The 22,732-nt window shown below is 40.3% G+C and overlaps 1 protein-coding gene across 1 annotated transcript in view; it reads right to left on the bottom strand.

The window, feature by feature from the left end:
* XKR4 (XK related 4) overlaps positions 1-22,732 on the bottom strand; it is a 232,253-nt gene that overhangs the window by 68,693 nt on the left and 140,828 nt on the right. Inside the window, exon 2 of the mRNA XM_061995728.1 lies at positions 11,422-11,621. Coding sequence (XP_061851712.1) covers positions 11,422-11,621 — 200 coding nt within the window. The remainder of the gene's footprint in view (positions 1-11,421; positions 11,622-22,732) is intronic.

Below are 22,732 nucleotides of genomic sequence, written 5' to 3'. Positions count from 1 at the left end.
GGCCACTGTGTGGTGAAGAACTCACATTAATTCTTAGCTTTGCAATACTGTGCAGTCTTTGGGTAAGATACAATCATGACTGAAACTTTTCTCTGCTGTATTAGACACAAGGAAGCTTTTTCTGTGCCAAGCATGCATCACTTTTTTTCTCTACCCATGAACAAAAGTACCAGAAGATACAGTAACCCAAAACAAAACCAGGACTTTGTTCTTTGGCAAATGTGCTTTTAGCATATCAAAAAGGGAGCAGAAGGATATGCCAGTAACTTTCTGACGTTCCCCACCAGATAAAATTCAGTGTGTAGGCAATATATCACACTTGCAGAAACTAAATGTGCTACTTTGTGCCTCGGGCTGTCTTTACCACTAAGTATATATTAGAAGCTTTGTGGAACCACTATTAAATTTAAAAACCTGTAGATAATCTGAAAGTAATTATTTTTTGTTTGATGTTGTTGTTGTTGGGTTTTTTTGCTATTCCTCCCAATGGTAAGGAATTTCTCTTCACAATAACTCAAGGCTTAAAGCGTGGATCCATCAGAGGGGACCAGCTGGTGCACTGGAGGGCAGGACTGCTCTGCAGAGGGATCTCAGCAGGCTGAGAGGAGCTGTAAAAAGACAAAGACAAACTCTTGCATGTCCATACCATTTTGGCGCCCACAGTATAAGAAAGACTTTGACAAACTTGAAGTGAGGCCAGTTGAGGGCTACCAAGATGGTTAGGGGATCAAGTACATAGCATACAAGGGCAAGAGGGCTACTAGAGATGAGTGTGAAGGAAGGGAAGAGATCTGATTGCTAGTTTCTCCTGCCTAGAGGAGAATATCTAATTCTCTCTAAGAACACTCATATGAACTTATCTTAGAAGTGCACAGCGAAAGCATGAGAAGCAATGCTCACAAATTGTAGCAGGGAAGTTCTGATTTGCTGTAAGAAAAGATATTTTATCCAGGATGGTGAGCATAGGTACTGTTCAAGCAGGAGTGCTGTGGGATCTCCATCTACAAAGTACATCAAACTCAAAGAGGCATGGCCCTAAGGAACCTGATCCATCTTTAAACATGGTCCTGCTTCAAGCAGGGTTTGAACTTCGTGTTCCCCTGAAGAACCTCCAACCAGAACTTAGCAAAGGAGGAACACACTATCTTTGGTAATCAGGTGATTTCTTGAGGCCTTTCGATAATATTTTGAAGCTTAACAGAAGACATCTCTATCTGCAAATGTAGTTATGATATGTAACACATTCAGAAGAAAGAAAACAAAAAAGAGTAGCAGTAAAATGCACATTGAATCTTCCCGATACTATTTTAATTACTTTTTTCCGATTAAAATGACATATGCAGATTTCATGTTGGTATGTTATGGAATGGCCTTATTGCCGTTCATTCAGAATGAACTGCATAGTATATTCCTTTTTCCTGTGATTTATTGAGCACCAAAAAATGGGCAATGAGTAGCCAAGCTCCACAAACTTTTTTTTTTTTTTTTTTGCATCATACCACAAACAAATATCGCAAATATTGTCATTTCTATATAGTGCCATCTGATCCTGTGGTCTTTTTATGATCAGTTAATAGGAACTAAACAAGGATAAAGATACCAGCACAAACTCAGTAAAAAAGACAGACAGTCACAAGAATCTATTATTTGGGAAAAAATGTTGGAGGCAGTTCCACTCTTGCTCCTGATGTTGCTGGAGGAAACAGGGTTTTATCACTGTACTTAAGCAGAAAGAAGGAAAAAAGGCTCACTAATATTTTCTCCCGTTGACTTTAAGAAGTTGAGGTCCTGTACACTGGGCTTGTTATATATGTGCTAAGAAAGATCATCACTGCCAACTCCTTATCTTCCTGACAATACCTGCCACATTGTGTACATTACCTCTTTTAAATTTACAAGTTGTATTGATGTATCGTACCTTTAGATAGATGATTTGACAGGGACAGGACATCTGGAAGCACAGGAAATAAAGCCATAGGTGCAGGACATAAAACACTATAGAATTTCAAAGAGGACTATAGGGTTACAGAAACTTCACAGACTTGTAATCACCCTCTGGATTGAGGTACTGAAAGGGAGCTGGTATTCAGGAGATAAAGGTAAAAGTGTTGTGTGTGAATGGAACAACAGACTGATGTTTCAGAAACAGATCCCTATCTGTTTGCATACAAAATTACTTTGGAGAAAGATAGTGGGTGATTTTTAGAGCCTGCTGTAGAATTCCAGAGTTAAATTTGGATATGGATAGAGATGTTAAAACTGTTATCATAGAGAGAAGTTCAGCAGATAATTGTCTTATCGTGGCAGACTGATTTCTCAGATATTGACTAGAGAACAAATGCTGCTGAAGTCAGCCCAGATATTATGGAGTGTGACAACTGACATTTTCTGACAGAAAGCAGAGAAGCTTCTTTCTAAACTTAGATATGAAGAGTATTGAGATTGTTACAAGACAGTTGATTGTAAAAAATAGCATTGGATCATGTGACTTGGTCTAATTTAAATAAAATGGAGGGATAAACAAAGATCTGTTAGTAAATCTGTTTATCAGAATTTAAAAGAAATGAGTGAAGGCAGTAGAAGTTAATTGTTCAGGGTCTTCTCTGCAGAGGAGACTTGGATTTTCTTTAAGGCAAAACACAGAAGAATTTCCAGAGCTTTTAAACACAGCAAAGCAAAAAAAAAGTCTGATAAATCTTCAAAGTGTAGCTGTATGCAAACTCACTGGAAAAATGGGACCTAGATGGAAATAGGAAAAGGATAATCAGCAATAAAGGCTGTACTCTATAGGTAAATTTTCAATAAAGACTCTTGAAACAAGAGCTCAAAGACAGACACAGATGATGAGAAAAGAGAACAGAAAGGAAATCTGCAGCAGTGTAGATGGAAGCAAATCTCAAAGCTCCTTGTTTTCACCCAGTGCAACCAGAAAACCTCTGTTTCAGGATTAGAAGGAAAGATGGCATATAAAATCCTGCTACTTAAGAATTATCTTAAGTAAGTCTCAATTCAGAACTTGTGTCACATGACTGGAAAAGAGTCAATCTGATGAATTTCACAAGTATCTGGCCTAAAATGTAGGCTTCAATAGGATACAAAACTTTAGAGCAGCTTTTAAAGGAAAAAATAACTGAAAGTGAAGGTAAATATGAAAGAAGATGAAAAATAACAGATATCTGCAAAACAGGAGATCAAAATAGTCACAGAACCTAGGCTAACTTGGTATCGTTCTTTTATAATTCTCAACAACTAAAAATCTGTCTGATTCCCCAGAAGGCTGTGCTGCCATTCAGCAGGATCTCAAACAGCTTGAGAGTTGGGCAAAGAAGAACCTCATGAGGTTCAACAACAAGTGCAGAGTCCTGCATCTGGGAAGGAACAACCCCATGCACTAGTACAGGCTGAGGATTGACCAGCTGGAGAGCAGCTCTGCAGAGAGAGACCTGGGAGTCCTGGTTGACAACAAACTAAATATGAGCCAGCAATGTGCCCTTGTGGGCAAGAAGGCCAATGGTGTTCTGGGATGCATCAAGAAGAGTGTGGTCAGCAGGTTACAGGAGGTTCTTCTCCCCCTCTACCCTGCCCTGCTGAGGCCTCATCCAGAGTACTGTGTCCAGTTCTGGGCTCCTCAGCTCAAGAGGGACAGAGAACTTCTGGAGAGAGTCCAGCACAGGGCCGCCAAGATGATCAGGGGACTGGAACATCTTCCTTATGAGGAAAGGCTGAGGGAACTGGGGCTGTTTAGTCTGGAGAAGAGGTGATTGAGGGAAGATCTTAATAATATTTAGAAATATCTAAATAGTGGCTGTCAGGATGTTGAGGCATCCCTTTTTTCTGTGGTATCTAGCAACAAGGAAAGGGGTAACTGCATGAAGCTGGAACACAAAAAGTTCCATTTAAACATAAGAAAAAACCTATGTTACTACTCAGGTGAGGGAGTCTGGGCACAGGCTGCCCAGGGAGGAGTCTGCACAAAAGTCTGCACTCCTGGGCACAGGCTGCCCAGGAGTTGTGGTCTCCTTCCTTCGAGATCTTCAAGACCTGCCTGGATGCGTTCCTTTGTGACCTGATCTAGATTGACCTGCTTTGGCAGGGAGGTTGGACTAGATGATCTATAAGGTCCCTTCCAAACACTTATGATTCTATGAAAAAGAGTCCTATCTTCTCTATCAAAACTTTGATAGAATGAGGATTCTCATGCTAATGGGAAAGTACTGGAGAAGCTTGAGAAGATGGAGGTTACTAGAAGATAGCTAAGGCGAGTAAAGGCAATAGTTGAAGAAAGATACTGTAGGATTATGTTGAAGTGTTACTGAAAACCCCTTAGGATTACTATTACCTGTTTCAGTACTGATTACCCTTGGAATCAATCTAGTTTGAATATTTCTCTTAACGACCTTGGTTTTAAAAAAGCAATATACTATTAAGCTTTTGAGAGATATATTTTAATGTAGAAAAGGGAAGTAATATGTGGAAAAATCAGGAGTACCTTTCAGGATGGAAAAGCAGAAATGAGATCAGAACCATGAAGTAACTAGGACTAACCAGCGCAATGCCTGAGTCAACAGGGAATTACTATCCTAGATCATATCTAGTGAGATATTGCCATGAGAAATATCAAAGCTCTGGAGAAAAGTAATCAGGAGTACTCTGTACAGTCTTGGTCATCTATATTCACCAAAGACAAATTCTGATTGGAACTAATGAAGGGAAAGTCTATGAAGATAATAAAGGGAATGCAGAATCTCTCATCAGAAGAGAGAATGAGCAGCCAGAGGAATACTTCTTACTTTCCTATCAAATTGTCTCTTATTCCCTAATCCCATCTGTTTAGTAGTAGTAGTCCCACTAGGCAGGGGAAAGAGAAGTGCAATGCCTTGTCTGGAAGGATGCATATTTGGACTGGCTGGTGGCTGGTGCCTAGCAAAGAGAATAATGGTTGAAGTCTGCCTGTTTTTCCCTTTACTAGAGACTAATTTTTCTTTTTTTAACTCTCATGGCTGCTTTTTTTTTCATAGTATTTAAATAAACATAATTATCTTTGAGTTGTTGGCTTTTATATTTGACTGAAATAGTGCAATGGAGCAGTTCTTAAAAGTCAGGACTAAAGGATAGAAATGGACTACATAATCACATGAACCTCATTTCCTTAGGGAGCAAGTGTAAAAACAGGGATGGCAGAGGAATAAATATGGAGAGGCTGCTGATGAAATTAAAAAGGCAGGACAGCAGTAGCAGGTCTCTATCAATCAGAGAATTAGACTTCCAACTGGTATATTAGATGGAAAGGGTATAACTAGTTTTAAGACTGTAATCAGGTTATGAAATGGATGATATGACATGATCGCCTTCAGGAAGTCCTTTCCCATCCTATCAGAAACAAGGGTGTGCTAATATGATGGCTCTATCCTAATGAGTGTGAGATTACATTTTAAGATTTGCAAAGGGGCCTACAGATCAGTTTAAAAGTCATTTGCAGAAGACACATTTACTCCGCAGTATATCATATCATATCTTTTCGTCCTTGTCACTGAAAATCTGTGCTGCCAAGTTGCAGGCAAAATCTGTGACTATTGCTTGTTCTGCTTTTCTTTCTCGCTGGAACAGCTGGGTGCTGGACTGCAGTGGTGCAGAGCCTTGACAGCACAGAGAAACGCAGCGGCAACTTGCCCAGAACTCAAGTGCTGCACTTTATTTCCATACAAATATACATTGAATTGTATGAGATTTTACATCACAGTTCTTTTTTTTAAAAAAAAAAAAAAACAACAAAACTTAAATAGCACTGCAAACGTAGGCAGCACTTTACAGAGCAATCCAAAATTTCTGTGAAGGTAACAAAAAAAGAAAAGCCATGTACAAGCGTAGCATTTTCCTCACAAAAAAATTGTAAAGACTGAAATGAATTTCAGTTTAATGTGCTGATATGAAAAAAGTTTGAATTCCTGATGCATGAGTGTGAACTTTTCTAGAGGATTTTTTAATGAACAAGCTAACACATAATTTCCTTCTGCCAGATAAAGCTAAGACCTATCAGCCACGTCATAAACTACTAGCAAGTCTCTGGACATCTTGTTCAGCTCAGGCAGGAACAGCAATTTGTTTGGAGTAGAAGGACTGGAGAATGATGCCTGGTGCCACTGTGAACTTTTATACATTGGCTGCAGTGTCAGCATATGAACAGTGTCAGAGTTTCCAACAAAGTTGGTAGAAAATGAGAAAATGGTAGGCCAGGGAGATTTCATGGAAATGCAGTTTGAGCAGAATCCAGCAGCTCTATGGGACTGTGGTGACTTCATTGAAACTTGATGAATTTATAAATTGTTCTGAACTTCTCATTTTGCTTCTGCAATACTGTCAGTCTATATTAAGAACTGCAAGTTTGTATGATATAAACTTTGATTAGACTTTGATTAAACTTTAATAGAGACTTTGATTAATAGTAACGTATGGAGAAGCCAGAACAAACTCCCCCCAAGGGCTGATGAAGAAAGAAGTGTCAAGTGCTGACTAGACAGCGTAATATGCAGTAAATAGGAAAGAGAATCTAATCTATAATTTAAACAATGTGTTAATTAATATAGCATAAATAATGAAATCTGTGGTAAATTCAGGGAGTAATCTTGTTTATCTACTCATCTAGGAGCAGCTAGAACACCGTGCCCTTGAGCGAAATGACAGTATGCATTGTATGGTATAGCACGTATGCTAACAGGTAGGAATCCCTTTCCAATCAGATGCTGAGCAGGATTTTTTGCTGGTTGGCTTTTATGAATTTTCAGATGGGAAGTCTTTCTAAAATCAAATGACGTAGTACAAAACTTGAAGGAAGTGAAAGGAGAATGTCATGGGGTAACTGTCAGTCTGCAGGCATGACTCCAAAACCAGGTGCCACGGAAAGCGATAGGCCTGACCTCCCTTGCCCACCCTGATGCTATGTCCCACGTGCCTCCCCAGGGCTGGTACTATCAGTCATGCAACACTCTTCTGCCCCAGGGAGTCCATCTGGATCTCACTGAGACTCAATCAAGTTAGCAATGGGGAAAATAAAAATGTCTGAGGGAGCCAGCATGCAGCCATGGGAATGCCAGTGATGTGACTGGAACGTGTAGCTTGGCTGAGGTGCCAGCAAGACTTTCCATGAATAAATCAAAGATTTTCAGGGGCAGCCTGCAGGTAGGCTGGCTTCACATGGTTGTGCAATTACCCTCCTGAGTCAATTTGCCAGTCCAGGTCTGTCTATCATTTTGATGGTCCCAAGACCTGTTGAGCCAACAGAACAAATGTAGTGAGACATGGTCATATCGTGCTGAATGTCTGCAGCCCAAACCAAGGAAGAGTCTTGTGGTCTTTAGACTGATCTTAACGTGTTAGCAAATTTGCCTATCACTTGGTCTATGGCAGTTTATTGTGGAAGTGTTTATTTTTATAGCAAAGACTGTGAAACTTCTGCTTGTTTACTAAATGGCTTGAAGGGTGGAGGTATTTTAAGGGAATTACCTGCAGCCTTCTGAATTTATTGGGGCAATCTAATAACCTAGAGATTCAACTGTGGTATTACAGTCCCTGTCACTCAGAATTAGACCTAGTACCACCCTTGGTTGCCCAGCCCTGGGAGCAGAACTGAAAACTTGTGGCAAGAGGTCCAAGTCCACAAGAAGTTTCAGGTGGTTGGTGTATGTAGGCTGGCCCTGAGATCAGTTGGCCCTGGCCAACAATATTCTGCTGTTAGGCTGGTTTTGGTAGCTGAACTAGCTCACCTGCAGACAGATCAAACACTTCTGTTTGCATGTAGAATCATAGAATAATAGAATAGTTTTGGCTGGAAGAAAACTTCAAGATCATCAAGTCCAACGTTTGTCCTAGCCCTATCGACCACTAGACCATTTCACTAAGTACAACATGCACCTGTCTCTTAAATACCTCCAGGGGCGGTGGCACCATCACCTCCCTGAGCAGCCCATTCCAATGCCTGACAACCCTTTCAGTAAAGAAATTCCTCCCAATATCCAGGCTGAACCTCCCCTGGCACAACTTGAGGTCATTTCCTCTTGTTCTATTGCTTCTTCTGTTATTAGGTAGAACAGATGGAGACCTGCCTTACTACAACTTCCTTTCAGAATGTGCCCTTATGCAAAAAGATGGATGCAGGGTGCACAGTAGCTGTTTCAGTGGATCTATTGCCACTGTTCTCCCTGCATGCAGAGCTGCCCCATTCCTCATATAGTTCCCACTTAGAATAGGACTGGTGAAGCCAGTGACTCCTACCACAGATTTGCCTAGGACGTGGCTTTTCTACCAAGTAACTAAGAGAGTGGATCAAATTCAAACAAAGGCAATGCAGTTTAGAGATGTAGCTGGGTCAAAAGAAAAGTTGCTGTAGGAGTGCTGCACTCAGAGCACATAAAGAGAAAAGGAGAACAGACTCCCATGAGGTAAAGACTGAAGACTTACTTATTTTAAGCCATTCCACTCCAGCCACACTCGGAGGGACCTGGCTGCTGGCTGTAAGCAGAATAAGAAACTCATTGCTTGTAATTGTGCCAGGTTTGGTGAAATCTTAAAGAAAAATCAGGTTCTTGGACACTGTTTTAGCAATACTCAGATTTCTCTGGGTGTCAGCACAGAAGAGGGATTCCACTCCACAATGACTGTCTGTGGCCTCGCCCATAAGCAATGTTCTACTGCAGCAGCCCTGGTACAACAGTACACAATCCTTGATAGACGTTTACATGTCAGTTTTTTCATTCATGCCTGGGGAGCTCAGGCAAGTGCTAAAGGATCCTTTTGGTGCATTCTCTGGTCTTCTGAAGTGGTCCTCACTGCAGTATATGGAAGATTGAGAGGGACACTGTGCAATACTTTTCTTGGTTTTCATAGGATATGTGTACATGACTGTATGTGTTTCTTACCTTGATTAGCAGGGCTTAAGGGCTGAAATAAGAAACAATCTACATCTAGCCAACACCCATAACAAAACAGGGAATCTTCAGTCACACTGACAGCAGTCTCCTGCTGGTGTATTTGGAATACGAAATATACATTTTCATAAGTAAAATATTTTACAGTTTTTCTTGTGGTCATTAATGGCTTAATATTAGAAATATCTTGCTTATAGACCAAGACATTTTCAGTATCATTCACTTGCCATGCTAAATCTATGATTTGTGAGGGAAGTGTACTTTTAAGAATATGGACCAGTGACAACACTTATCAATTGCCATGATAATATTATCCTGAAGGATAGAGAACTAAAAGAACAATAATAAAAACCAGGTAGCATCCTCTAAACAAAGAAAATTGATCGAACACTCTGTTTATTGATCCATGTTAGAACTCTCTGTAACAGGCTCGATGAGTGGACATCTAGCTGAAGCTACCAGTTGTAACATGGTACCACTGAGAAATTACGCTCTCCTTATGCAGACTCACAGCAAATTTAATATCCTATAGTGCAAAGCACTATCCTTAACATTTCTTTTACAAAGGAGAGGGAATAGAAAAGAGATTTTCACAGTTGGAAATATACTAAAACATACTGGCTTTCATCAGGAGAATACAATGGTACTACTGCTTAAGAAAATGTTACAACCTTGTTTAATTTTCTTGGTTTTTTTTTAATGGAGCATTTTTCATCTTGTAGGATGGGGAAAAAATGAGAGAAGAGAGGATAAGTAAATATTTCCAGTCTTCTCAGTTGAAATCCATATTTATAGTTTTATTCTTTTCTGGTTTGTGATACATAGCTTTCTCAGAGCTGATTGCATGCAGTCTTCAGGAATCATTTTTGCTTTTTAAATTCAAGCATTGCAGATTTTCTCTAATTAACAACTACTTGCCGAGTGCATCACAGGCTTAGTGTCTACTCACCCACCATCCATATTTCTCATAGACAGACCTGTTATTGCAATAAAATGAGGGTGAGAGACCTTCTGTATTAATAGTTTATGAAGATAGCTAAATTACAGCTGACCATACAGTATTTTGGCTATGTTCTTCTAAGCCTCTCTCTGGAGTCTTTTTCTAGGGGGGACAAAGCTTCTTCAAGTGATAATATCTTCTCCTGACTGATAATGGTTTGGACTGGTTGGTGTGGGGTAGCATCATTTTAAGAAATAGCTGTAGGAAATGCTTAGGCAATCTTCTCTCTACAAAGCACAAACTAATTAAAATAGAAACTTTGGCTTTCTTTTCCCCTTAAGGTGACAGAGTTTTAGATCTAAAGAAACAAAATCAAAACCCATAGGAAGCAGGACAGCTGTTATTAGACAGCAGTTCAAAGGTAGGTAAATGTGAAAAGCCCCTGATGTATCCACAGGAAACTGCCCAGCATCAAGGTCTTCAGTTACCTACTTTGTTCCCAGTCCCTCTTTTACCTGATTTGTTCCCAATCCTTTTTCACCTGATCAGTCTCACTGTATGTTACTCATAAGAAGCTAACTAGATGAAGAGCTTCTGGGAGTAAGGTGCTGTCGCAGTTTTACCTTGTACAGTGACAAGCATATGAGTCATTTCTTAAAAACAAATGGCTAAAATGCTGCATTTCTCTCCCCACTTTGTCCTTTTACAACTCCTCTCCTCTTCCCTTCACTCCTCAATGCCTTGTGACATTTGCGTCACCTTCTGGATCCCAAGTTCTCGTTCATCTCATTCGCTTGCCAATAATATCTGCCCAACTGCATCCATAAGGCAAAACTGGTGCAATATAAAAGGAAAACTGTCAGGTAACCAAAAGTAGCATCAAAAGAGCAGTAGAAAAGGCAAAATTCTTATATCTGTGCCACTGACTGATAAAGCCTATGGCAGGACATTATTCATTCATTTACTATTTTAAAGAAGAAATCATGCTTGCTGAAAGCATCAACCTTAGAAGAAAACCCAGAGCTTGGAGGCATGAGTATTGTTGCAATGCTCAGGAGCTGGCTTCTATTATTTCAGATGAACATGGCTGAGAACTGATGAACATGTATTCCATAGACACTGGCATTTTCTTCACAGAATAGCCGTTTTTTTTCCTGTTTTCTGTTTTGCATAATACCATATGAACCTCATTACTGCAGTTTGGAGGATTTTGAACATTCACAGGAAGAAGCATCAATAGATGAGCAATAGTTTGATTGATGGAATTTTCACATTGGCCCAGTGGATAATCAGAAGAGCTCTTCTATTACAAGAACATGCAGAAAGCAAAACATTATAAATCCTAGCCACAACCCAGGGCTAGGAAGAAGGACTGAAAAAACAACACAAGCTTTTTTGACAGAGTCATTGTTAAGAGCTTAATAGCAGCTAGCAGGCAAGATGTGCACTTCATCTAGGAGTACAAGGCACACAGCAGTTTGAAAGAAGGATAAATATGTATGTATAGAAACTACATCTTCCTAAGATGAAAAAAACCAAATATATTAAATGAACCCCTACCTTGGAGAGCCTGGAGTGTACGAGTCTGTACAACAATACAGAGTTGCAGGACCAGCTGTGGTGCACTTTCCAGAAACGTGGCTAGCAAATGCAGCATACTCACATCTGCATACTCATACACCATTTTCCAATAAAACCGCCATCTGTCATTCTCTCCACTCTGGCGACTCCGGATACCCAAGTATATTGTGTGGAAATACCTAGAAAGAAGAGATACTGAAGTTATAGAAAGGCAGAATGATACTTTATAGTTAACACTTCTGCTTTGAGACAACCACTATTTCTTCAATGTACCTCAAAATGATGAGCAATTATTTTAAAGTATTACTGTACTGCAATTTAAAATTGCTGATAGGATTAAGAGTAAATGAAACAGAAGACAAGATTTGCCTTTATAAAACCATTCTAAAGGTTTAGTATTGTGTTATTTGTTAAATAGTATTCCATTCAAGGACCTGGTTTTCCGAATTGAAATGTAAGGGCGATTACACGGCCTCTCAGAGCTTTTTCAAATAGCTGGGGGGGGGAAAGAGCTGATTCTGCAATCATCTCTACTCAGAATCTGCAAAGAACTGATCTCCTTTCTGTATGGCTCTGTCAGTCTTGGAAGACCACTCACTTTGCGAACCTAGGGTGGTCTTTGCCCGGGGCCTTGCTATGTCTGAGCTTACTGTTCTGCTTTTCCACCTATCTAATGAATTGAACTATATTTCAGACATATAATGCCATATATATAGCACTTTTCCTCATAGTTTGATTATTCTAGGAGGAGAGAAGTCGTAGCTGTGAGTTCCTATTTTAGGACGAGCAGAGATCTGGCTGTGGGTTCCCTTGGTGACTAGAAATGACTCACTACAATAGCTCCCGTGCAGCAGCAGCAGTAAGAGAAAGCAGGAGCACGGAGCCCTACGGGCTGCTACTGCTGGCAGTAGTAACCAGCAGATGAGAAAAGTAACGGTCAGAAAGCACGTCAACTCTGGTGGCCTGTGCAAGCAGCAGGAAAAACACCTGGTGACCAGACAATGAAATAGATTTTGGTGAGTGCTGGAGCAATGAGTGGTTTTCAAAAGCAAGGGATGTTTTCTGATGGCTAAGTCACCTGGTTGCTGTGATGATTTTCATGACCCTTGCAGGGTTTGCAGCTATCTCCTATGACACACTTATGTCACATCACAATGATCACTCTGGGTGGTCTTTGATCTCCTCTGTTATTCTGATCTGCTCCCTGTTATTCTGTGTCAAAAAGGCTAGGCTCCCATGTTGCTCCTATAGTTTTAGTTCAAAACTAATTAAGGCTGGCTGAAAAAATAGCTCACGATGGAAAATTGTAAAGATTAAGATATTGCTTTGCATCAGGGTGCCTTGCATCCTACCAGAGTGCCCTGTCAGGCTATTAACTGATGTGGATCTCTGTTTCTCTTTTTCTTAATGTATCTTTCACACAGTGGTCCTGAAAGTGTTTCCTTATGATCTTTTTAACGTTTTCATAACTTTTTTAAAATGACATTACGTTTTCTAATAAAAAAATTAGTAAATTTTAACCAGTGCCAATATAAATTGTTTTAATTGATTAAGATAAAACATTTTGGCATTTCTTCTCTTTTTCATACCTCTTGTCTTAAAACCCTTTTCATAATTGGTGGAGCGTGGTGAATTGTGGAACCTTTTATGTAGGCTGCACACAATCTTTCATCCCTTTTCTGTTCAGTTGTAACTCTAGAGTTATCTTTTGCTGATGAGAAGATTTTTGACTTCTGACTGGCAAGCAGCCCAAGACTCAGTTGCACCCTTGAATAATCACTGCTGTGCTTGTACTCAATGTAACCTTGTACCCAATGCACACACCACCACAGTGCAACAGCTTTACTCAGGAATATGCATCAAACAAATCCAGGGAGTAGCACAGAGAAACAGCTGAGAGGCCAGAGCTGAGCCTGCAGCATTTCTCTTGACAATGCACATCATAGCAATATAAAAGCAAAACACATTAAATTCACATTTAAATTAAAATCACACCAGGTGGCTTTGAATTTTATCAAAGTCCCACGTGGGAGTGAGGCAGCAATAAACCACTCAGAGATTTGAGATCACAGGATTACAGTAAATAAGACACCAACTCTATGTCTCATGCAAAACACTGCACGGATCTAGATGGGTCAACGCATGATGGGGTAACAGGGGCCCTCCGGTGTCCTCAGGGGTAGGTGATGTGAAATGGCCTGCTGTTCAGATGTGAAAGAAGCCACTGAGCTAGAAAGGAATCTTTTGCTACACAGTTCTGCTAATGAAGTCCGTTGGACCCCCAGATTCTCTGTCACTAATAATTAAACTGTTCCTAGACCTCTCATTAGCATCCTGCAGCACAACAGGGATAGGCAAGACTTTTATTTCTTTCTGCAGTTTGTTTTTTGGGTGAAGTTTTTTGGTTCTTCCCAAGGGGCACACCTGGCAATATTGCATGGGGGGCGGAGGTGTGGAAACAGCATCTTCAGCATCCTTGTTTTGAGATGAAATACCTAAAGTAGTTTTGGTTGCGGAGGGTCGTGCCAGGAGGCTCTAGCTCTGCCAGTGGAGCCATCTGCAACTTCAGTTCTACAGCATTTGTGCAAAAAATACTTTTCCTATTATGAAAATGACATGGTGTGCCAGGCAATGTCCCCTAGGGTTCTTTACCTGCTCTGCAGAGTGGTTGTGCATGGCAAATATGTTGTGATTAATGAACCCTTATGGAAATATTTCTTCTCCCATTGCACTTTATTGTGAAACACTGGCAGTGAGTTATTGGGGACTGGGGAATCATTGCTCTTTGTCTACTTAGCTCTCTGCAATTTAGACACCAGAGACAGAGGAGGAAGATACTTTTTACACACCTGGGACCAAATTTCAGCCTAAGGTGGTATTTTTTTTCTGTCCCGTCAATTTTGGCCAGATTAATTGCAGGCTGAAATGAGCATTTACACACATAATCACTGTCACTGATTTATAGGCACAATCAGGTGATTAGACAGCTAAACATTCTCATTTGCATCCACAATTAATTGCAGCAGCAGTTGATGGTAGGTGTGCAAATTAGCAGTTATTAAAATTAAAAAATGGTCTCATAAAATGCTTCATGTATCAAAGACGGGTTTTTTTCCTTCTCACAGTTAAATAGAAAGAAGAAAAAAAATAAAGGGAAAAAGTGCTTTTCTTGTTGTGGTTTCCAAATATAGCTTAACACTGCAGTAATGACACATTCCATTTTATATGCATTATGTAATTGCATCTTAGACACCCTCACTGGAGTCCTATTGTCAGCAAATGCTATACAGACACACTCAGAGGTAGTTCCTGCCCTGAAGAATTTTTATATTGCTGTCTTCTGGTATCCTTTTTCTGTGGAAACTCATATTTTTCCTTGAATCCAAGTTGTGGCTCTTACATATAGGTATTCCTGAAAAATATAATATGAAGTAATAACAGTTTTGCATTGGAAAAATATCTTAGATCCATTGTTGGATAAACTGATGCCAATAAACCTGAAAGAGCAGAGGTGAATGTTATTATTTTGGTTGTGATTGCATCCAGAGACTTCAGCAACAGTCTTGTGCAGATGCTGTACAAATATACAAAAGCTGCCTATTCATTTCTCTAAAAGGTATTTAATTGAAATGACAAGTAGCAAAGAAGTGAAAGTTAGAGCACCAGAGGAAGAAAGGAAAAAATGGAGAAATGGGAAGTATGGTAACAATACTGCAATCTAGTAAAGTTACTACTTCATCTACTAAATTGAGATAGTCCATTAAAGTTTCTGATTCCATTAGAAAAGTAAAAAAACCCCTCATAAATAAGAAATTCCATCCCCCACAAAAAAACTGTTAAGTAACTGAGTTTCCTAAAGATTTTGCAGTTAGAAGACTATAAGATGGATTATGAAAAACCAGTATCAACCTTTATTATTTTAAAATTACTCTGTTTTGAAGCCAGACCACTGCTTGGGTTGTCAACATTGATACAAACAAGTTTAGTATTCAGACTGAAGAAAATAGACTAGGAAGCAATACTTCCTATATCACTGATAATGAGATGGCAACATATATATCATTATTTGAGGCATAATGTCTTCTTTACCCTCTGGAGAAGTGGAGAATGCTTCAGCATTTTATTGTTTTAATTTATTTCAGTACATCACACAGCACAGCACACAGACTATTGATAAAGCATAACCCTGAAGGATATGAATCTGAGACAAGATCACAAGTGACATTCTTTTTCCATTATATTAATGAGGGAAAGCAGTAAAGTAAAAAACAAACAGAAAAGCGAGTTAGTCCTTCAGCTGCCCACAAGAAGTGTTCAAGATGCAAGACACAGAAGCAAAAAAATTACCTATATTTTTAGCTGTGGAAAAAACCCATATTTCTGTTCTAGAAAATCTGACATTTGTTCTGATCAGACAGTGACTCTCCAGGGTTTTCAAAATCAAGAGTCCTCATTTTGCTCCAGGTTTACATACTTTACATACCAACCCTGGTCAGCAGAAATTGAGATACCTATATTTGAAATACTTCTTATGACACTTTCATTACATGATTAAAGCATGCTCAACTGTGCATGAGATGTTGTAGTGTAATTATGTGTTAATACCAAATATTTATAGGAGTGTTTTAAAGTGCTTTACAAACATTAATTGATTAACTGGTGTGAATGTAAATAATCTCACAGGGTTAATTCCCCAGGAATTGGCAGCTGACCAACCTAAAACTTTCCTGCAGGAGCAAGGTATTGCTTTTACTCATCAGACTCAAATTCAGGTGAGGTTTCATAAGCCCATGATAGGGATGAGATGCCACTTTCTGTGTAATCCTTTCTCCCTTCATTTTAGGAATGTGATATTCTGTCCTGAATTTGTGGCTAAGAAACCTCCTCTGCCACCTCTTGCTCAAATACAGGTAGGCAGTGGGGCTGTCAGAATATTTTTGAAATGGGAGGCAGTTCCTAAGTTGGATATTCTGGGAGAGTTGAGGTGCCACTGGCATCTGGGCTAAAGGTTTCCAACGTGACTACAGTTGATCCACTCTTTTATACAGTGAATACCGTGATATCACTGAAAATGAAGAGGCTTTTGGCAGTGATTTTACAGTTTAACTCATAATAGCTGAGCAACATTTATGCTCATTACTTTGCAAAATGATTTCAGAAGCTGCTCCATTGTGCATCACAGAAACTATTCTTTTTTTATTACAGACAGCTGAGCCTTATAATAAGTGTAACAGAGAAACCGTATCTTGATTGCTGGTGAACGTGTTATTCCCGTGCCTGTGGGACTGAACTGTTCTTGCTGCACGTAGCTTGGCTCAGACAATGTCTTTCAGTCTTCTGAGCTCCTCTGGGCTTCCTATTCCAAAGTCTGCTATTTGCCTTTACTTCCTTTCTTCCAGTTCCTCAATTTATCTTTATCTACAAATTGAGAATTTTGGAGACTAGGAAGATTTATGTTCAGTTGCTTTTCATTTAGACAGAGTGCACAAGTATGTGCATATGGAAGAGCAGAGCCATATGCAAGTCCAGTCTGATTATGGCTTTAAGCACTTCCTGCTACAGATTTTCACCTTAATGAAACCGCCCATCTGATGCTAATATACACAGCTCTAGAAAAACCTCTTCAGTTTAGAAGTATCAAAGACTACGTTGCTACCATGTGCTTAATCTAAAAAGTCCTTAGGATGATTTACATGAGTGAGAGACCATTTGCATTCTCTGGAAAAATAAAAATTTTCTGATTTCATGCCTCATGTAGTCCTTACTTATCACAATTGCCTAAGTCAGTAGAGGACATTTACTTATGTTACATAATCTACTGAAACATTTGCAAGAAGACTGAAAGTCATTAATGGCGAGCTGTAGCAGTCCTAGACATTCATTCTGATGCCTAATTTTTCCCTGTATCAAACAGTACATTAAACAATTTAGCCATACCATAAACAGTTGTTCTTTCTGTGTTTGAGGTGTGGAGAATAAAAATCACTACTGCAGAGCTAAAAAGCAGTAGAATAAACAGCAATTCAGATAAGTGGTATTTTCTTCTGTTGCTTAGTTACCAGAGAAAATTTAACTGTATTTGTATCTCAACAGTATTTTCTGTGTTAAATAACAACAGATTGTTCTATTTTGCTTCTTATCTGCCTTTTTATTAGGTGTGCTGAAAACTTTAAAAAAAAAAAAGTTTCTTTAGCAGGAATAGTTACTTCCTTATCAGTATGTGCTAATGCTTATTCTTTTTGTTCTGAAGAAATGGACAAATCCCTTCAGTTTTAATTCCCTTTTCTAGGAAGGAACAAGCAGCCAACTTTTAATTTTCCAATCAAATTATTTTTGATGGAAGCATTAAGGTTTAATGTGCAAAAGGAAACTGAAATGCATTCTGTAGCACAGCAGTGACCAAAGCTTGTCCAACCAGGCACAGTTCTGGCAATTTACCAGCAGTCAAAAGTCTGGGCTTAATTTATTTTAAATTATCAGTGCAGCATCCTCATCTGTGTCACTCAGATGAGATCCATGTGAAGACAGATCCCATCAGGAAATGCTTCATCGCAAGAGACCTTAGAAGTCTTATTTCCAGAATATGCCTCCATTACAAAGATAAAAACCAAAACACAACTTCTTCTGTTTAATTTCCCCTTAAAATATGAAAGAAACATCTCCTTTACTTCCTTCAGCACAAAGCAGAGCACTTTATGAGCATAAACAAACTCTGCTTCAATACGACCTATCAAGCAATCCCCAGCATCTTCCATGACTGAGTGATGTTTCCCAAATGGCCAAGAGTCATGTTACAGCAACATTTTATAGTCTTCTAAATTTTTATGGCCATATGAATTTAGCTGCTATCTGAATTCCCTAGATGTAATCAGTCATCCCCAGAACTTTGCTTCCTTACTTTCCTGACATGGCCAAACTTCAGAACTACAGTATGTGAACCACCGGTGTAGAGAGATGGTAGGACTAGATACAGGTTTAACAAGGAGAAGGCAGAGAGGTCTAAAAAAATCCTTGGTGCCTCCTGCTCCCCTACTAACACCCGTTGCCTGTGAGGTATGACTGCTCAGCCCTGCTGCTCAGGCTTCTGTGAGACTCAACCCTGCATGACACAAAACTCCCATCCAGGAAACAAACTCCTTGTGTTGGAAGAGAGGTCCGTCTTGCATGCTTACATTGAATGGCACAAATGACAGGCTGTCCTGTGCTAGGACACCTCTGTCTTTACACTATTTTACTGCCTCTTCCTTTTCTCTGCATCCTGTAGATTCAGGGGAGACAGGCAGCAAACCCATTGTCTATGCACACAGCAAAGTGATACCCCCATACCATGCCAGCCACATGCTACCACATGAAACAGAACTACCCTTGCAAACTGCCATTTAGTTCAATCGTTTCTGTGTTTCTGTTTCCAAACCTGGGGCATTCCCAGCATGTGCTCACCTCCCTGGACTCCCCAAAGGCCCAGTGGCTCTGTGGCATCCTGACGGGCTGTCAGGCTGCCCCTGCCATGCCTGCAGTGCTCGGCCTCCTGCCAATTTTCCCCTCTGTCCTGCAGGCACCCAGGGACAGACAGAACTCAGTGGCTGTGGATCCATCAGGCAGGCAGCTGATGGTATCACCGATGGCGACAGGGATGGCTTAACCTTGTCATGGGGTGTAATATAGCCCTTGGCTGCAGCTCCTCAAGATGCTGCCCCGATACCGCGAAAGAGTAAACACTACTACATTTTTCACACTATCAGCTACAGACTAGAATTAAAAAGGAGAATAAAGAAGTGAAAAGGGAAAAAAAAACCCAAAACCCAAAACCCATAGTGTGCTGCAGCTCTCTATAGCTTTGTATCTCAGAGTTTCTTCAGAAGGTGTTGCCACTGCTGCTGCATAACATCTGCTTTTCCTGATTCAATCAGGGAAGAAGGCCATTTAGACGTGTTCAGCAGCACAACTAAAAAGTTCTACTGCATTCTCATTTCCTGTACAGCACCGCACACCTGCGTGCTCCTTAAACACATCCACTGCTGATGAAATTGCTTTGGACCTCAGAGGCTGCTTGGTTTCTGCCTGTGTGAAGCACTGAAGTTTCTTACGTATCATGCAAGCTGCAGTCCTGGAAGTGATGCCTTTGTGAGATCAGACCCCCCGAGGATGCGCATCTTCCCAAGGCAGCAGAAATCTGCTCTGCTCTGTGTCCTCTGAGAAGCTGAGGGCTTTTCTACCATGTTGGAAGGGTCCATATGGGCTTCTTGAAGCAACAACACTAAACTGAAACTATTAGGAAAACATGAGTTTATTGATAAAAGCCAGGGCATTCCAAAGAGCCTGACTCAGTTTGCTATGTGACTGGCTCCTCATGGTTTTCCTCTGAAGCTTTACACACTTTTGAGGGTGCCCAAGTGGATGGCTGTCTCTGTCCTATGAGCAAGAGTTGAGATTCCCAACGAATAGTGGTTTACTCTGAAGTTCTTTCTCTTCTTCTCCTCTCTTCCTTCCCATGTCATATTTTCATTTTCTTCTGAGCCTATCTGCCTGTCATCCCAAAGCACCTTGGGAACTGAATGTTGGTTTGCCTCTGTGTCTCAGTCTGGAGATATCAAGAAGAATCAGGGAGTAGAAAAGCACAGAAACCTCCAGGGAGCTTCAGGCATTCCCTGGAAAGGCAATTAGTCATGGCCAAGGATCTGTACCATGCAGCTGTCACAGGAATATAATAATTATCATAGGCATCCTCACTTCACCAGCCCCTGGGGCTGCAGCAGGAATTGAATAGTTTCCTTGTTCCTTCCCAGCCCTGATAGATTTATGATGATAGCCTTTGGAAGTGGTCCCAAGACCCCCCTCATGAGACTGACGAGGCAGATGCACTTGTCTTTCGACCACCTATTTGACTGCACTTGCTGAAAGGACCACTTGTAGAGTTAAGAAGCGGGCATAGCTGGAGAACAGTGCCTCTGGATTCTTCTCAGCTTGGGGTACCAGGTGTACTTCCCAGCTCTCTGGAGAAGCAGCCAGGCAGCATGCCATCACCACATAAGGATAAGACCAGGATAAGGCATCGAGAACCTTTTGTCTACCTTACCACATACCAGTTTCCACAGGAGCAAACTGTACAATGGCACACTCCAAAAACCAGTGTCTCACCGCTGGTGACCTTACAGTCTAGAGATAGGCTCTTCTCCTGGGAAACAGTGTTTATTATTTGTATCACAGACAGGGAGATTCTCAGGCCCCTCTGGGGGAGCCAATCTCTCCCAGCATCCTCTCTCAGAGCAATTCCATGGTGATATGAGCTATTTATCAACCTGAACAGTCCACAAGGGAGGGTTCAACATGGAGGTGGAGAGCCAGAGCAGCTGGCAGGGTAAATACCCTTGAGCATTCCCCTGACACTTCATGGCTGGCTTTGATAGGGAACCATTCAGTGCTGAGCTTTCAAACTCATGCTTAAACTCACCATCTGGAAGAGGGAATACCTTCACGCCACTATTCACAAGAACCCATATTGTTCCTTGCTTTCTATGATGCCTTTGATAAATTAAGTAGATGAATCTGCCTGCAGAATAAGCATCTTTTCAGCATCAACTTTCATCAGAACAAGAGCAAACAGTTGTCATTTCCTTGGTCCAGGAAAGGAAAAAAAGAATAATTTTTAAAGCAGAGAAGATGCCTGCAGTATCTTTTGCAAAAGTCAAGAGAATCAGAATACTAGATACTAGAGATACTAGAGAATCAGAATGGATAGGGTAAAGGCTATATTTTGTCCCCACAGAAAAAAAAAATAATGTGTTTCATTCCACACACACCTCTTTCTTTCATAGGCACTGGTGTGTGCCAGGATGAATCTGGGCTGTGTCACTCTGGGGGCCTAGCATGTAATCTCACACTGTGAAACAGAAGGAGCTAGCTGCCTCCACTAACCAGTAAAAATGAACTATTGCCAAGCTTCCTCTTCCTTCTTCCAAAAATCCTTCCGAATTGCTTATAAGAGCTTTTATAGGACCTGTCTGCTCTTTCTGGCTCAAAGAAAACACACAACTGAGAATTCTGTTTGGAAATAATCTATGCTGTAAATAACTTTTTATTCATCCTATTTATATAGCAGTCTCTGCTTCAGCTTTTTCTTTTGAAGTATTCAGCAAAAGCTATTAGCTAATCCTCCAACATAAAACATCTAATAAGTTGAATGTTTGTTGTTTAGATGGAGCAATCTATAAGCATTTAGGAAGAAATGTGGGATTAGTCACTCATTAAGATATGGACAGACAGTGCTCATGTGATCTTTATGTGATATTCAAATGGTTGTCAGTGTTATTTAATAGGAATTCAGACTGACTTCCTGTTGGTGCTTATAAGTGGTACTGACTAATGGAGAATGTGCTTTAAATGTTGCCTGCTTGAAGAATTTTATGTAAGATTCAATTCAAAACCAAATTTGCCAGCTAATAGTGTTAGAAGTGCTGAACAGCATCTCACATAGAAATGGTCCTGAATACCAAGCTGAACACCGCACCACGCGCTATATCTGCGTGCTTTGCAAATGTAGTGTTCAGAAACCTTGGAACAAAGCTTCTGGCTTGGGTTTTGCCTAGGGGAAAAGCTCTAGGGCAAATGACAGCATTTTCATTTCAGCCATTCATCAATTTCCATAGGCCATATCCAAAGGTTGTCAGTGAGAAAAAGACCCGGAGGAATCTAGTGGGCATTTTGCCAAATCAGAGACCTCCCAGTTTACCCCCTTATCAACATATTATAGAAAAAGATTAAGGAATCTAAGAGATGACATGCTGGCAGCAACACACAAGCCAAAGGAGACTATAACATGAGCTGGCAAGACAGCAATTAACATTTAAAACTTGAAAGCAAAGTGTGGCCATTAAAAATCTACAGTTTTTAGCCTAATTGGAATTTTCAATTCCAATATTAGTTATACCTTAAAATACAGCTCAAAACCCAAGAAGCATTGAAGGATAGTAAAAAGCCTACAAGAACAAATGCTTCAAGGAATAGCTTGTATCAAAGGGCATGAATTTATAACAAATGCTGAGACTGACTCTGAATTCCACAGCCACTTCATTTATAAAGTTACTCAGAAAAGAAGGCAGGCATAAAACCAGCATGCAACAAGAATGAAGAAAGATTTTTTTTTTTTTGCTGCATCAGGAATTCCCTGGACAACCAGGAGAAAAGGCATGACTGTATCAATTTCATTTACACTGTATTTTGGGAAGGACAACCTAAGGCTCAGATGAGCACAATAGCCATTGAAAGAGGTAGCACAAAACAGTCAGGAGGA

Source organism: Colius striatus, chromosome 4, assembly GCF_028858725.1.
Source record: "Colius striatus isolate bColStr4 chromosome 4, bColStr4.1.hap1, whole genome shotgun sequence".
Lineage (NCBI taxonomy): Eukaryota > Metazoa > Chordata > Aves > Coliiformes > Coliidae > Colius > Colius striatus.
Note: the sequence above shows the minus strand (reverse complement) of the source record. Positions and strands in the feature narration are given on the sequence as shown.